This window comes from Tamandua tetradactyla, chromosome 5, assembly GCF_023851605.1.
Source record: "Tamandua tetradactyla isolate mTamTet1 chromosome 5, mTamTet1.pri, whole genome shotgun sequence".
In the NCBI taxonomy this organism is placed as follows: Eukaryota; Metazoa; Chordata; class Mammalia; order Pilosa; family Myrmecophagidae; genus Tamandua; species Tamandua tetradactyla.
In genome coordinates, this window is record NC_135331.1 from 112,975,527 (window position 1) to 112,989,731 (window position 14,205).

The 14,205-nt window shown below is 33.5% G+C and overlaps 1 protein-coding gene across 17 annotated transcripts in view; it reads left to right on the plus strand.

Annotated features, from left to right (window-relative positions):
- MLIP (muscular LMNA interacting protein) overlaps positions 1 to 14,205 on the plus strand; it is a 285,799-nt gene that overhangs the window by 193,347 nt on the left and 78,247 nt on the right. For all 17 annotated transcript variants that reach the window (XR_013176178.1, XM_077162113.1, XM_077162114.1 and 14 more), the window contains one exon: positions 5,160 to 5,204. Coding sequence is in view for 16 of the 17 variants with exons in the window: in XM_077162113.1 (XP_077018228.1) it covers positions 5,160 to 5,204 (45 nt within the window). In the remaining variant the exon portion in view is untranslated. The remainder of the gene's footprint in view (positions 1 to 5,159; positions 5,205 to 14,205) is intronic.

Here is a 14,205-nt window from a genome sequence, read left to right on the forward strand (position 1 = left end):
GATCTGTACAAATTTCCTGGGGCAGGGAAGTACTTGCTGTGTATTAAGATGGAGAAGGCCAGTATGGTTGCAATGAGCCAGGGGAGAACAGCACAAAGTGAGGTTGAGAAGGTGGGCTGGAGAGAGTGATTTAGATCCTTATATTTCATGGTGGGAAGTTTGGATTCCAAGGGAAATGGGAAACCATAAAAATATGAAGGAACTAAGATAAGGCCATTTAAAAAGAGTGCAATTTGCAGTTAGAAGGCTGTCGAGGTCCCTGTGAGCAAAGACGCCTGGATAGAGTGGGTTCAGAGGAGCAGGAAAGAGACACTTGGGTTTGACTTATATTTCAGGGGCAGAATCAAAAAGGTATGCTGAGGGTTTGAATGTAGATAGTAAAGGAGAAGGAATCATAGCTGACCTCCAAGTTTCTGCCTTGAATATGCATGACAGTGCAGGAAGCATAATGTGGTGGAGGGAAGAGGGCTGCATTAGTTGGGCAGGGTGAGTATAAGATATGCTTGCAGGAAACCTTAAAATGTATGTCTGGAGCTAGGAGTAAAGATCTGGGAGTCATAGGCTTATACTGTATCCTGTATGGAGCTCCAAGGAATGAAACATTCTGGGTTCATTTAAGGAGGGGGAAGTGGGGCCAGCAGAGGAACTTGAAATGGCAGTTGTGGTAAAGCAGAGCTGTGTGGTATCATAGAAACTATAAGAGGAAAGTGTATATACAAAATATGTAAACAAATATATAGACAAATATAAATGTAAACAAATACCAAGGGGAAGAGAAAAATAAAGCTAGAAAAGTGTTTATTAGATTTATTAGACTTCTTATTATTTTGAGGCTATATTATTGGTACTTATGTGTTGATATTCTTTCTATTTTTGTAAACTTGTATAAACTTTTATAGCTTTTACTAGTACCTATAATCTTTGTCCTCAGGGTTTTTCTCTTCAGAAAATGAAACAGTGGCTTTATGTGTATAATTTTCAATTCATGATTTTCTCAATTTATCACTTATTTTCTATCTTTTTGAACCCTCTTGCCTAAATTTCCTCAGGACAGCATATTTCTGAATATTAATTTTATGTTCAGAATGAGATTCTGTTTATCTGTACCCTTAACCCATTTACATTTATTTCAGTTCTCGTTATATTAGGAGTGATTTCTGCCATCTTATGTCATGTTTTCTATTCAGAATGTTTTCTTTTTACTTCTTTGTCTTTCCTGCTTTCCTTTGAATATATTGACTTTTACTGTTTTGAGAATTTTACTTTATGTTTTTGATAGTTAACCATCAATTATTAAAGCCAATAATTATGTTTATTTTCCTTTTAATTTTAAAGCTTATCAGTATCTTATCTTTTTATAAACTTAGGTAAGTACTATAGTATTTTCTCACTTTCTATTAGTTTTTAATCAAACCACATATATACACACACACGTATATATATGTATGTATGTATATGCACACACATACAATATGATGGTATTTTTTGGAATTTCACACGAGTTTTTGTGGTTATTCTTTTTCTTGATTATTTTAAGCACATATTCTTTATTTAGGTCTTTATTTTTCACACATTCATAACTTTCTTCTAGATTTTTTTGCCTCCTTGTAGGAATCTTGTAAAAGATTTTGTTCAACATGGTCTTTACATGTAGACTTTGGGACTTTATTGTCCCTATTATTATCTTTATTTTGCCCTTTCACTTAGATTATAGTTTTGCTAGCTATAAAATTATAGGTCTTTTGTCTTCAATGTTTTTTTCCTAGGTTCTTTTACTTCAACAACATACTTGAAAAATATTTGGTCAGCATGATATTTGTTCACCTCTTATGGAGTGATTATATACGGAGTGCTTCTGTAAGCTTTTAGAATTTTATCTTTATTTTAAATTGTACTGATTTTCAATGCACTGTGTTTAAGCATGCATTTTTCTTTTATATATCTTGATTAGTACTTCTGTGACATTTTTTTCTGACATCTTCAATATTTTTTTTTTTTTTCTTTACGTTCTGGATAGATTTTAGACATTAGTTCTCCAAATGTTCCTTTCCTCCTGGGACTCCTAAAATATTGACTTTGTCACTTTTACTTCTTTATTCCATATCTCTTAACATTTATATTTTCCTTCTATTTATAACTTCCTGATTCTTTAGGAGTATTCTTGATCTGATTTTCCAGTTCAAGGATTTGTTCAGTCTCCATTCTGTTCTTTAGCCCCTATATTAAGTTCTTCATTGTAGCTTATATAGTTTTTTTTTTTTAAGTCAGCCTTGAGGTATAATTTGCCTACTATAAAATTTACCTTTTTGATATACAATTTTATACTTTTTGGAAAAAGTGTACAGTTCTGTAGCCATCATTGCTTTCAAGATATAGAACATTTCCATTGAATGAAAAAGTTCCTTTGTGCTCCTTTGTAGTATATCCCTCTCTTCATGCAAGTACAGGAAAACCGTGATCTGTTTTCTATCCCATTCTTTTGCCTTTTCGAGAATGTCATTTAGACAGAATCATACAGTATATAGACTTTTGAGTCTAGCTTCTTATACTTAATAGAAGGCTTTTGAGATTCACATATGTTGTTGCATGTATTAGTAGATCATTCCTGTTTCTTGCCGAATAGTATTCCATTATGTGGATGTGCCACAATTTATTTATTCACCAGTTGATGGACAATTGGATTGTTCCCCAATTTGTGGCTATTACTAACATAACTGCTAAGAACATTTATGAACCAGGCATTGTATGATCCTATGCTTTCAATTCTATCAGGTAAATATCTGGGAATATGATAACTGAATCATGTGGCAGGTGTGTGTTTCACTTTTTAAGAAAGTGTTGAAGATTTTTTCCAAAGTGGTCGCATCATTTTCATTCCCATCAGCAGGGTGTCAGATTTCTAGTTTTTCAATTTCTTCTCCAAATCTTAATATGACCAGACTTTTTAAAATTTGCACATTTTAATAGGTATTTAATGGTTTCCCATTGTGGTTATGAGATGGTTATGAGATAATTAGAGATACCATCTCTAATTACTAATGATGTTGAGAAACTTATCATGTGTTTATTGCAATTTGTATATCTTCTTTTGTTGAAATTTCTGTTCATGTCTTTTGCTCATTCTAATTGTGTTATCAGCTTCCTTATTATTGAAAGTTGTTTATATATTCTGGATACAAGCCATTTGTCAGATATATGCTTTGAAAATATTTTATCTCAATCTGGCTTGTCTTTTCATTCTCTTAACAGTGACTTCCAAAGAGTAGAAATCTTCATTTTGATGAAGTCCTTTTTTTAAAAATATGGATCATGCTTTCAAGACCTTTATCTAATCCAAGTTCAAAAATATTTTCTTCTCTATTTTCTTTTAGATGATTTATAGTACAAGTTTTACAGTAGGCTTATGGTTCATTTTGAATTAAATTTTATTGATCAAACTTTTTTTTTACTTGCATAATGCTTTTCAATATTCTACAGAGTTTGTTGAAAAGGCAATCCTTTCTGTAGTCAATTAACTTTGCATTTTTGTTGAAAGTTGCTCTTCCATGTATACATCCATGTTTTTGGGCTCTCTATTCTCCTCTATTGATTTATTTCTCTATCTTGACAGCAATGTTGCATTGCATTGATTGCTGTAGATTTACATTAAGCCTTAGAATCAGGTAGTGTTAATCCTTCCCAAATCTCTTCTTTTTCAAAGTTGCTTTGGCTATTATAAGTCCTTTTCATTTCCATATCAATTTTAGAAACAACTTGTCAATTTCTACAAAAATGCCTTCTAAAATTTTGATTTGGGTTAAATTAAATATATAGGTCAATTTGAGAGGAATTGATGACTTACTGATATTGAGTCTTTCTATCCATGAGCACACTAATTCTCTGTTTATTTGGGTATTTAATTTTTCTCATTTATGTTTGATAATTTTCAGTGACAAATGACACTTTCTCTATATTGACTACGTTATTTAAAGTGATGAACCATCTAGGATTCTTGCCCTCTCTTACCATCTGGTTGTCAAGAAAAAATGTGAGGTGTTTGTCAAAAAGCAAGAAAATTTTCTCTGGAGGAAGGTATATTATCTTAGGCTTCAAAATAATTTTACTCTTCTTTTCCATAGTACTTAAAATATACGATGCAATTTTCTTATTTATTATTTTACTGCTTATTTTCTCCCCAGCCACAATATAAGCACCCCAAGGGAAAGGCATTTTTGTATGTTTTGTTCACTGATAAATCCCAAGTGCATTGAATAGTGCCTGGCCAATGTAAATATCCAGTAGATATTTATTGAATAACTGTGAATAAAATCATTTTCTCAACTCAGAGAGAGAAAAAGTGGGCCTTTAAGAGGGAACTTGAGGTTCACCAGGCAGTATTGAGTGTCCATTTGAAGATGATCATCCCAAATTTAAATCAAAATTAATTAGCTTGGATGAGAGAATTTTCTCAGCAATGCTTTGGTTCTCAGGTACAAGAAGGAGAAAATGGATGATAAGCTTAATTCAGGGTTGATTTTTTTTTGTAGGTGAGTGTGTCACACGGACGGGGGTTAGGCAAGAGAAATGAAAGTATTAAAAGCGTTGACAATATGAAATCTGTGGAAACTAAGAGATGGTAAAGACAAAATAGGACTGGTAGAGGTCAATGGTTTGGAAATCCTTATGAGGCTGAAGAAATGTCAATTGGATGTACTTGAGAAATGAAACTGTTGGATAGGAGGGAAAATTCTGAGAGTGGGATATTTGAAACTGAAATATCAGAAGTTTTTCATTTGTTGGTGAAGACAAAGTCAAAGGAGGATTTTGGGAGTTGATGACTTAATTGGTGTGGATGAGAATACTTCAAAGTTGAACAGCTCAAGGCATCAAGTAGACTTACATGTGAATTTTTAAATTACTAAAAGTTATGTAAGGAATGGGATGAAGCAAATAAGACAAAATTACCAGAAGGCCTAATAGAGAGCAGTAATGAAAAGAAAATTAAAGTGGTATCATTTTTTGAAATTATTTTCAAAGAAATTGGGGAGTTTGTATTGAAAAGAGGAAATAATACTTTGAAAGTCTCAGTAGGGGAAAAAGGTGGACACTTATCCCAGAAGTTGGATTCTTTAGTATTTTTTTATTACTTCAGTAGAATAATTATTTTTATTTTCATGCAGATGCCTACAACTCTCCCAAGAGCAGCTGGTAGAGAAACCAAATATGTAAGTCCCTTTATAATTATATATACTGCTTTTTTAGTGGGTGCACATGCATGCTTTAAAGGGAACTCAAATATAGAACCACTTAAATTGAATTAGTTAATTTTTTTTATAAGTGGGAAGGGGTAGGGTGTTATGCTCAGCTCAGATGTTGAAAATCAGGTAGTGATTGAGACACTGCATAAGGTAAGTTTATTGAATGAATTCCTTCTAGTCTGATTAGTTTGGCTGAAATGAAAACAAAACTCCGAAATCCAAAAGCTGCTTTCTGTCTTTCTAGTTATCAATGTTTAGATGACAAATCTGGTTTTGTTCTGTTTTATTGTGTTTATTATAAGAACATTTGATTCATATATTTGAAGCCTTAAGACTTGTCCATTTCCAATGAGATTTCTACTTCAGTTGATTTTGACTAGTTTGCTGCTTTCCTGCATTTGAATTATTAACAAATAGGTAATTTTCACTTATTAGCAAAATTTGATAATGGCTGTGTAGATACAGACTTGCACACTTAATTCTCTAAATAAATAATTATGGGGAGTTGGCTCTGTTATGAATTGTCCTAGATACACATGTCGTTCCTACTTTCAGCTCTTCTAAAGACGGCATTTTGCATTATGTGATCACTTTCTGATTCTGACTGAACATTTTCTAGTAGGGACAAACATTGCCTCCTAAGCAGGTGTTCAGTTTTCCATGTGAAACAAACTGCAAATTACATATTTTAATTACTCATTATATTTCCTCATACGTAGTTTAGGTCATCATCATCAAGAGTAAATAGTTATTAAATGTGTATTTTGTCACATCATCATTGCAATTTATACATTCCTGCCTTCATTTGAATTTCCCTAAGGCAAATAATAAATGGATTAAATTACTGAACTGAATCATTTCAGGAAATAATGTTTAGAAGGTGTGAATAGGAACATTGCTTAGAGCCATTTTTAGAAGCTTTCATTGCTATGTTTTTTGTCATTATTGAAAACTCTGGAATAATACTTAAAAAGTGTGGAGGCTTTGTGGTAGCCTAGAACCAAGTTCAAATCACAGTGCTGCTGCTTGCCACCTGTCTCTTCCTGTGAAAATCACTCAACCTCTGTGCCTTAGCTTTGGCTCCTGTGAATGTGAATATGAATAACCTCCTCACTGGACTGCTGTAAGAGTTATAAGAGCTAATGCAGGAAAAGTACTTAAAGTCATCCATGTCCCACAGACATCGTTTAGTGAGTAATAGTTCTTCGCTTTCTTCTCCTTTGATTTTGCTTTCATCCACTCCTCTTCCTTCTCCTACCTATCTTTGGAAGACAAGAAACAATCCAGGTGTTCCTTGTAACTTAGTTCCTTGTTTCTTTAGAAAATTCCCTAAAGATGTTCTAATATGCTTGTGGCAGATACATTCTAAAAGATCTGGTTCCAGGAAAAAGTAGCTAGAATTGTTTCGCTTCCCACCTTTCTTTCCCATCTAGTGCCTCTTCCACCAAAGTTCCTCTGATTAGACTAATTTGCAGTAAGGTGTGGATGTCTGATGCCTTCTCCTAGTCCTCCCTAGGATGATTAATTTGATAGTGATTGGAATTATTCTGGAGTGACTGCTTCAAACACTGCTTCACACTCCATAGTTTGAGGTTACTTTGAGTTATTCTTTATTTTTGAATGGTGATCAGTCTGGATTAAAGTAGGTTAGCTTTTCTTCCTATAACCTAGTGAGAGCATTTGAGTCATCCAAAGTTAACACTGAATCATCAAACAGGTTCAGTATAGACTAAAACAAGTATAAATTCTGATTCAGATCAGACTTTTGACTTGATTAAATTTGCTTTTGGTTTTTGAGTGAGAAGTTTTGTTTTTGTTTTCATGTGCAGCATGGCATTTGAACTGTTCTTTGTGAAATCTCATCTACATCAGTTCTTTTGGAAGACTGAAGGACACTTATACAATGGAAGGTGAAACCAGTTATTTGGTCCCAACTCATAGATAAACCACACTTGTACATATTCTGATGCAGTGTTTACATTTAACAAGTAATGTCTGACACACTTATTTTGAGGAGTAAAATATGTTTTCTCAAAGTGAAATTTTAGAATAGAAGTCCACTTCAGCTATAGGCATTGATCTTATGTGAGCAATTTGTCATAAGTACAATCCATTCTCTTTTTTACAAAACAGAATGACATTGCAGTATTTCTTCTAGAAATTGCAATATAAAATTGACTCAGCTATGGGATGCTACATATTGTGTGATTGAGTAGCTTTCTTTCAATTAACTACTTTGTCACATATATTTTTCTCCTTTCTTCTCCCATGGAAACTCAGAAGCAAATCTGAGAAGTTTATGGACTTTAACATTTCCATTTTCAACATGTCTCTTCAAAACTTTGCAGAAAGTAGGTATCTTCACCCATATACCTGTTGGAACTAAGTGCATCACTGACTGGTTAGAGGTACTTGGATTAGATTCAAGCAAGATTCAGTTCACCAGCTCCTGCTCCACAGTGGAGTGATAACAAAGGGCAGACTACAATTAGAATAAAGGAAGAAAAAGTTTTGTTACCTTGAGGATATTCTTGAGAAATTAGCATTGACCATCCAAAATCCCTATTGCTGGGAATTCTTCAAAGCATAGTATATATTCGGTTGATGATGGCTAGTAGAAAAACTGGCCAGTATATTCTAGCTCTATCATTCAACCTTCCACTTCCATACATGGCTTCAAAAAATATTTGTGGAGAGTTGCAGTGTACCAGTTACTGAGGAGCCACTGAAGTTAGAGTGGGGAAAACAAAGTGGAGGTCCCCAGTCTCTGAAATATACACTTTAGTGGGGGAGACGGATAGTAAACAATTAAACAAATAAGTAAGATACGTTCTTACAGAAATTAAAGGAGTGCAAGCCAAAAAACTGGTTAATGTTTAAAAAAATGTGTCATGTATCAATATTTTCAGAGGATTTCCATTTTTCTAGGGAAGTTTCAGTGGTTTAATAAAATAATGATTAATTGATTGACTGATTCCTTTTTATGGGGCCTTTGTTGAAAGATTGACTTTTCCACATTAAAGAAATGAAAATCAAAGTAAAACAATTTCCTTCTTTGATTCTTTATTGCATATTAATATACTTCTTATAGTCTATTTTTTTTTAGGATGAGCCAGGTGTGGTAAGCACTATTAATTCAGATTAATAAAAATGATTTGCTTCAATTCATGTCATGACCAAATCCACAGGCTATGTTAAAATAACTTAACTGAGGTTCTTTTAAGGGTAACAAAACTAAAACTAGACTCACAACATGTTGTTTAGGAGTAATCTTCAGGAAACTTACAGGGTCGATTAATTAGTCTATCATCAATATTGCAGATGCTAAATTCAACAACAGTAGTAATAACTAATTTTTGAGCTCTTATTTTGCGAACAAGGCTTAATTATCTCATTTAAACCTTTAAACAGCCAAATGAAATGGGTATAATTTTTATTATAATATTTTCATCTGCAGAGTAGGAATCTGAATCTCAGAAGTCACAAAGCTAGGCAAAATCCAACCCAAGTCTGCTTCATGTCAAATTCCCTACCAGTCCTACAGGAACTGACAATAGTTTATGTCCTTTAAATATTTTATCCACTCATATTTACACTCTGAATGTGAGTATAAATTAGTTCTTCATGCCCAGTAACCTTCAGAATAAACTTAGGATGAATAATTTAATATTTGATCATATTAACATATACAATATTAATGATTTACTGTATTTGCAAGGTTTAAATCACTCATTTCTATGTAGATTAACTTGTAATTTATAATATAATTAATGAAAACTTATTTCCCACAGCACTGATTTTGAAACAGGTTGTATTTCCCCCTATGTAAAAGAATGAATTTTCCATTTCAATGTCTGTTTCATTCTATTTTCACTGTGTGTGTGTTATCTGGAGGAGAACATCATTTTTTTTCATTGTATTACACTTGTCTTTGTAAATATTTACTATTTTTCATTAACTGCTACCAGCATAAATTCATTTCATTCATATAATTCAAAATCCCAGCGTACTTTCTTAATACAGTAACTTCAGAAAATAGGGCAAGTATTTGGGCCTATTACTAATTTATCAAAAAGCCCTTAGTTTGAATTGCACTCTATGGAGAATAATTTATTTCATAAGCTCTCTCTATACTTCATGTTTTTTTTTAAGTGACAGAGAACTAACTTAGACAAGCTTATTGAGTACTTTATAGTATACAGGTACAATGCCGTTTTAATGAGCCTTAAGGGAAGAATATTGTCGCTATAATGAGACCATATTGCTTCCAAAATATCAAAGTATATTTAAAATAAATATAAAATAAAGTGTCAAACTTTATTAAGAATATTTCCCGCTATTCAATAGATACTCAAAAAAGTTCACCTCCAATTTGACCTTCTTATGCGTTCCCCTCAATGCTCTGTTGGGAAATGTTACACCTGGGAAGCTTCAGAGGTGATGTGCTCAAAAGTGGTCAGGGTTCTTAGGGTGGGAGGTGACTTTAACCAACTCCAGGTTCATTTCTGCCTCCATAGGGCAGAGCTCGTAGTTTGATGGGTTACAGGAGTTGTAGAGAAGTAAACAAGGATTTCCCCTCTATTTATTATGCTTTCCTTCTTTTCTTCATTGTGCAAATATATTTCTGAGATACGTGTATGTGAAAGGGATGAGGAGGAAATGAATGAAGGTTGGGATGATATGGGTTCTGCTAACTGAAGAGGAAGAGCAAGGGATTGAATGAGGCAAGCTCTATGCCTTGTATCTTTCTTGTCACCATTTTAAACCTCTTCATGAAATGTGAAGGTGCCACATATCAGTCAAACTTCCCCTTGATCTGATCTTTTATCTCCTTTTACATATATAAACTATGGTCGCCATTCATTCTGTCTACCAATTGTGTTCATGATATATTGGAATCATCAGTCCCTAGTGTAAAGAACCCAACTTTATAGAAACTAACCTACTTTCTATATTTAGTTATATTAATAACCTAGAAAATGGGTTTTAATGAGATACTCATACAGAGCAAGGTCTATAAATAATAGAAATGATGCCTTATAATATACTCCCCGTGGCTTGGTGCATAACATTCTCACTATAGGATTTTCTTGGGAGTAGTACCACATGACACAAACACTTTCTGGGTTAAGAGTAAAGAAAATGGTTCATCATTTTATAGTTTTATATCTTCTCAATGCCGAGTTCATCACTCAGGGATTATGAGGTACACAATTCATATTTTGCGTGTTCTCTCTTTCTGCCTACCTCTAAATTAGTCTTGCTGGGAGAAATAAAATAATTCAATTAATGCATTATGACTGATCAGAGTTCTTTGACTCTTGAGAAAGAAGACAGTTTAGAGAGCAATTAGAGCCAACAGTTAAAAGATTAAAGAGAAACAACTTGCTGTTGAACCTGGTACCATATGCAGGTACGAGCACCATGACTGCGGAAAGGAGTGTGCATGCCTGAAGTGGAAGCAGCAGAGCGCCCAAGAAGAAAGCAACCTTTTAATACTTTTTACCTGATACAACTTAACTTAGCCTCAAGCCCCCAAGAGTGATGCAAACCAAAACTGTTGTCAAAGATGGGGAAAAGTTGCAGAGATTACAAGGAAAAGCAACTCTAGACAATGACTAAGAAGCTTAGATGTAGTGTATGGGCCTCTGGTATCAAGTTTCTGGAAATGAAAATGGGTTTCCTCAAAGCTGGCTTTGGCACAAGCCCAAATATAATCCACTGATTTTATTTAAAGAAAGAAATTTTGACTTTCATAATTTTTTTACTATTCTGCTTTTTGAGTTTTTTTTTTTTTTTAAGGATGCAATGGCTAAAACACCCTTTTCCCTCTCTCCCTTTCTCTCACACTCCCTTGTCTTTCTCATTTCTCCCACTTATTCTTCTACACTTAAAATGATGTCAAGATCTATAGAATATAGTTTACGGGATTTTGTTTCACACAAGGGCCATTCATAGACTTATCATTAAGTTGTCCTTCAAAGTTAGTATTAGCATGTATAGACATGAACAAGCAAAAGTTTTAATGCTATTCAAAGCCATTTTCAGGTTTATATTTAAGTATTTCAAGTTTTTTCTGTCTTAGTTTAAATGAAAGATTGGCAGGTGTTCAAATGTAACAGCCTCCTCCTACCATCTGCTGCTCTAGTCTCAGCTCATCAGATATAATCTTTCCTTACTTTTTGGAAAACAATTGTCATTGTATTAATAATGTAACTATAAATGCAGCATTTAAAAAACAACATTGAACTGAATTAAACAAGAATAAAAAGGCTTCTCAACGAGTTTATACAAATGGTCAGATTGTAGAAAGACTGATTATTTTAAAGATAGTACACACAGCCATTATTCTTCCTCTTTGGAAAAGAGATATGCTATTATCTCTAATATTATACGCTCAACCTTGGGTTCACATTTAATGTTATCTTTTCTCTGGGAATATTTTTCTCATAATAATGAGATGAAGTCTATTAGATGAAATAAACATGTACTGGTAGAATCTAAGGTATATGATTGTTATGTGAAGATTCCAATGAAAGGATAATTCTATGATTTGGGACTTATGAAGATTAAAAACGAAGACTTTTAGGTTTCTCCTAAGTGAATTAATAATATTTGTTTGAGTGTTTTGTTTTATTTTCCTAAAATAATTTGGAATTGTTTAGCACAATATACTGATTTATTATCAGTAGTGTATTAAGTTGTACAAATATTTTATTTTTAATGTGTTGTTCTCGGTTCCTATAATTATTGTGATACATTTTAACCATATTTTACTTCAGTTAAGTACACACATTTAATTCTGCACTGAAGCTATTCATTATTACTACTAATATTACATTTTGAGGTTAAAAACCAAACCCTAGGTGATCTGAGAAAACAATGTGAAAGCATTCTGAAGGGCAATTTTCTGCAGCACAGAATATAAAACCACAATGTATTAACCTGGCTCATAGCAATTAGGGATGGTGAGTGCTTAAGCAAGGCGCCCTGCTGCCATGAAGCAACCAGAAAGGGCAGTAGCGGGTGAAGACCTCTCTGAAGGATGGCATGAGTCAAAAAGCAGAAAACAAATAAGGTTGAACACAGAGTAAGAAAAACTGCAGGTGTCTTGTCATTATGTTTGGTGATTCGCACTCCTACATAGCTGGCAATACCAAGAGAAAGCGGGCAAGCTTTTAGTTTTCAGTTACCATTCATCTCTGAGAAAGCAAAAACAATATTGTTATATCCATTCTACACCAGAAAATACTTGCAATTTCAAAAAGTATGTAAATATATTAAAAAAACAATTTTTTCATATTTTAGTCAAGCATGTGCATAATCTCATATCTGTACGTTGAATACTTCCTGTCCACATTGAAGGCTGAATTGAAGCAGGAAATACAGCTTCCCGTCTAAATGCTTGATAAAACATAGCTATTAAAATGTATATAGGGTGGCCCATGGTGGCTCAGCAGGCAGAGTTCTCGTCTGCATTCTGGAGACCTGGGTTCGATTCCCTGTGCCTGTCCATGCAAAAAAAAAGGGTATATAACCAAACCTAAAAGAAATTTAGGGAAATATCCTTATACAAGAAATGAAGTAACAGCTCTGTAAGAAAGTGTTAAGTAGATGCCAGAACCTTGGTAGAGTACAGATGTGTGAGAAACTTGTTGCTAGGAGCCAGAAGCTGAGTTATTAGATTTTACTTCATGACAAGGCTAAGAACTGTGAAAGAATCCTCTGGGTAAAGCCAGGAGTCTGCAAGACGGCACTGACCATAAGGCATGGAACAGAAAAGAAGGTAAAGCCGTCTTCTATCCTTATCCATATTCTTAGATGGAGAAAGACTCACTCATGAAAAAATGGGAACCTAAGCCTGTGAAACTTGAAGATGGGGTTAAGGGAGAACTACCTTTGAATTTTAGGAGTAACAGGATAGGGAAATAAAATGGAAACTGGTCTAGAACCAGTGAAACTCCTCAGGCCCCCACAAAGGCATATATTAAACACATTGTAGAGATAATTTCCCAATGCAAACCTTTGGGGACACCTACAGAAATCAACATCAAAATTACCTTGACTGAAGAGTAGCTAAACGCACAGACACACAAACATACACTACACCACAGGCACACACCCACAATGAGTAAAGGGAATCATGGAAGAGAGGCATGAGAAAAATCAGTAGATACAACCAAAAGGAGATCTAGCAGTGGGGCAAAGCAGAAAAGTATGAAAAGAACTATAAAACAAGTATATTTATAATATTTAAGTAGTTAAAATGAGTTAAAATTCTGTAGGGCAATATTTGAAAAAGAAAGAAATGCAACTTTTAGGAATGAAATATAAAGTTATTAAAATTTAAATTTCAGTTGGCACCTAAAACATCCTCATATATATCATTAAAGAAAACATAAACTTTCAGATTTATGTGTGGGAACGATTCAGAATTCAGCATAAATAGATAAAAAATATGAAAAGAAGTTTAAGAGAAATGGAGGGTGGATTGAAAAGGGCCAACATATCATATATTTAATAGAAATCTTGTAAGGAGAAATTAAATATAATTAGAGAAAGGCAATATTTGAAAATATTATCTCTGAGAATTTTCCTGAGTTGAAGAAGAATTTGTGTGCTTTGAGTGAAGAAACACATGAAGTCCTAAGAAAGATAAATAAGAAGAAATCCATCCCAAGTCACATCATCATGAAATTACAAAAATTAAAGGAAAAAAATCTTAAATACTAACCAAATATGAAGACAGAGGATGTACATTTATGTTGTGACATTTAGATTGACAGTGGCATCAGAAGCCAAAGCTAATGGGATAATATCTTTAAAACACTGAAAAATAATACCTGTTACCCTAGAATTCTATGTCTAATTGAACTGTCATTCAAGAATGGAGGCAAAATAAAAACAATATCAGACAAATCCCAAGACAGTAAGGACTGATAAAACTATCCAAGAATTTATTTCAGTA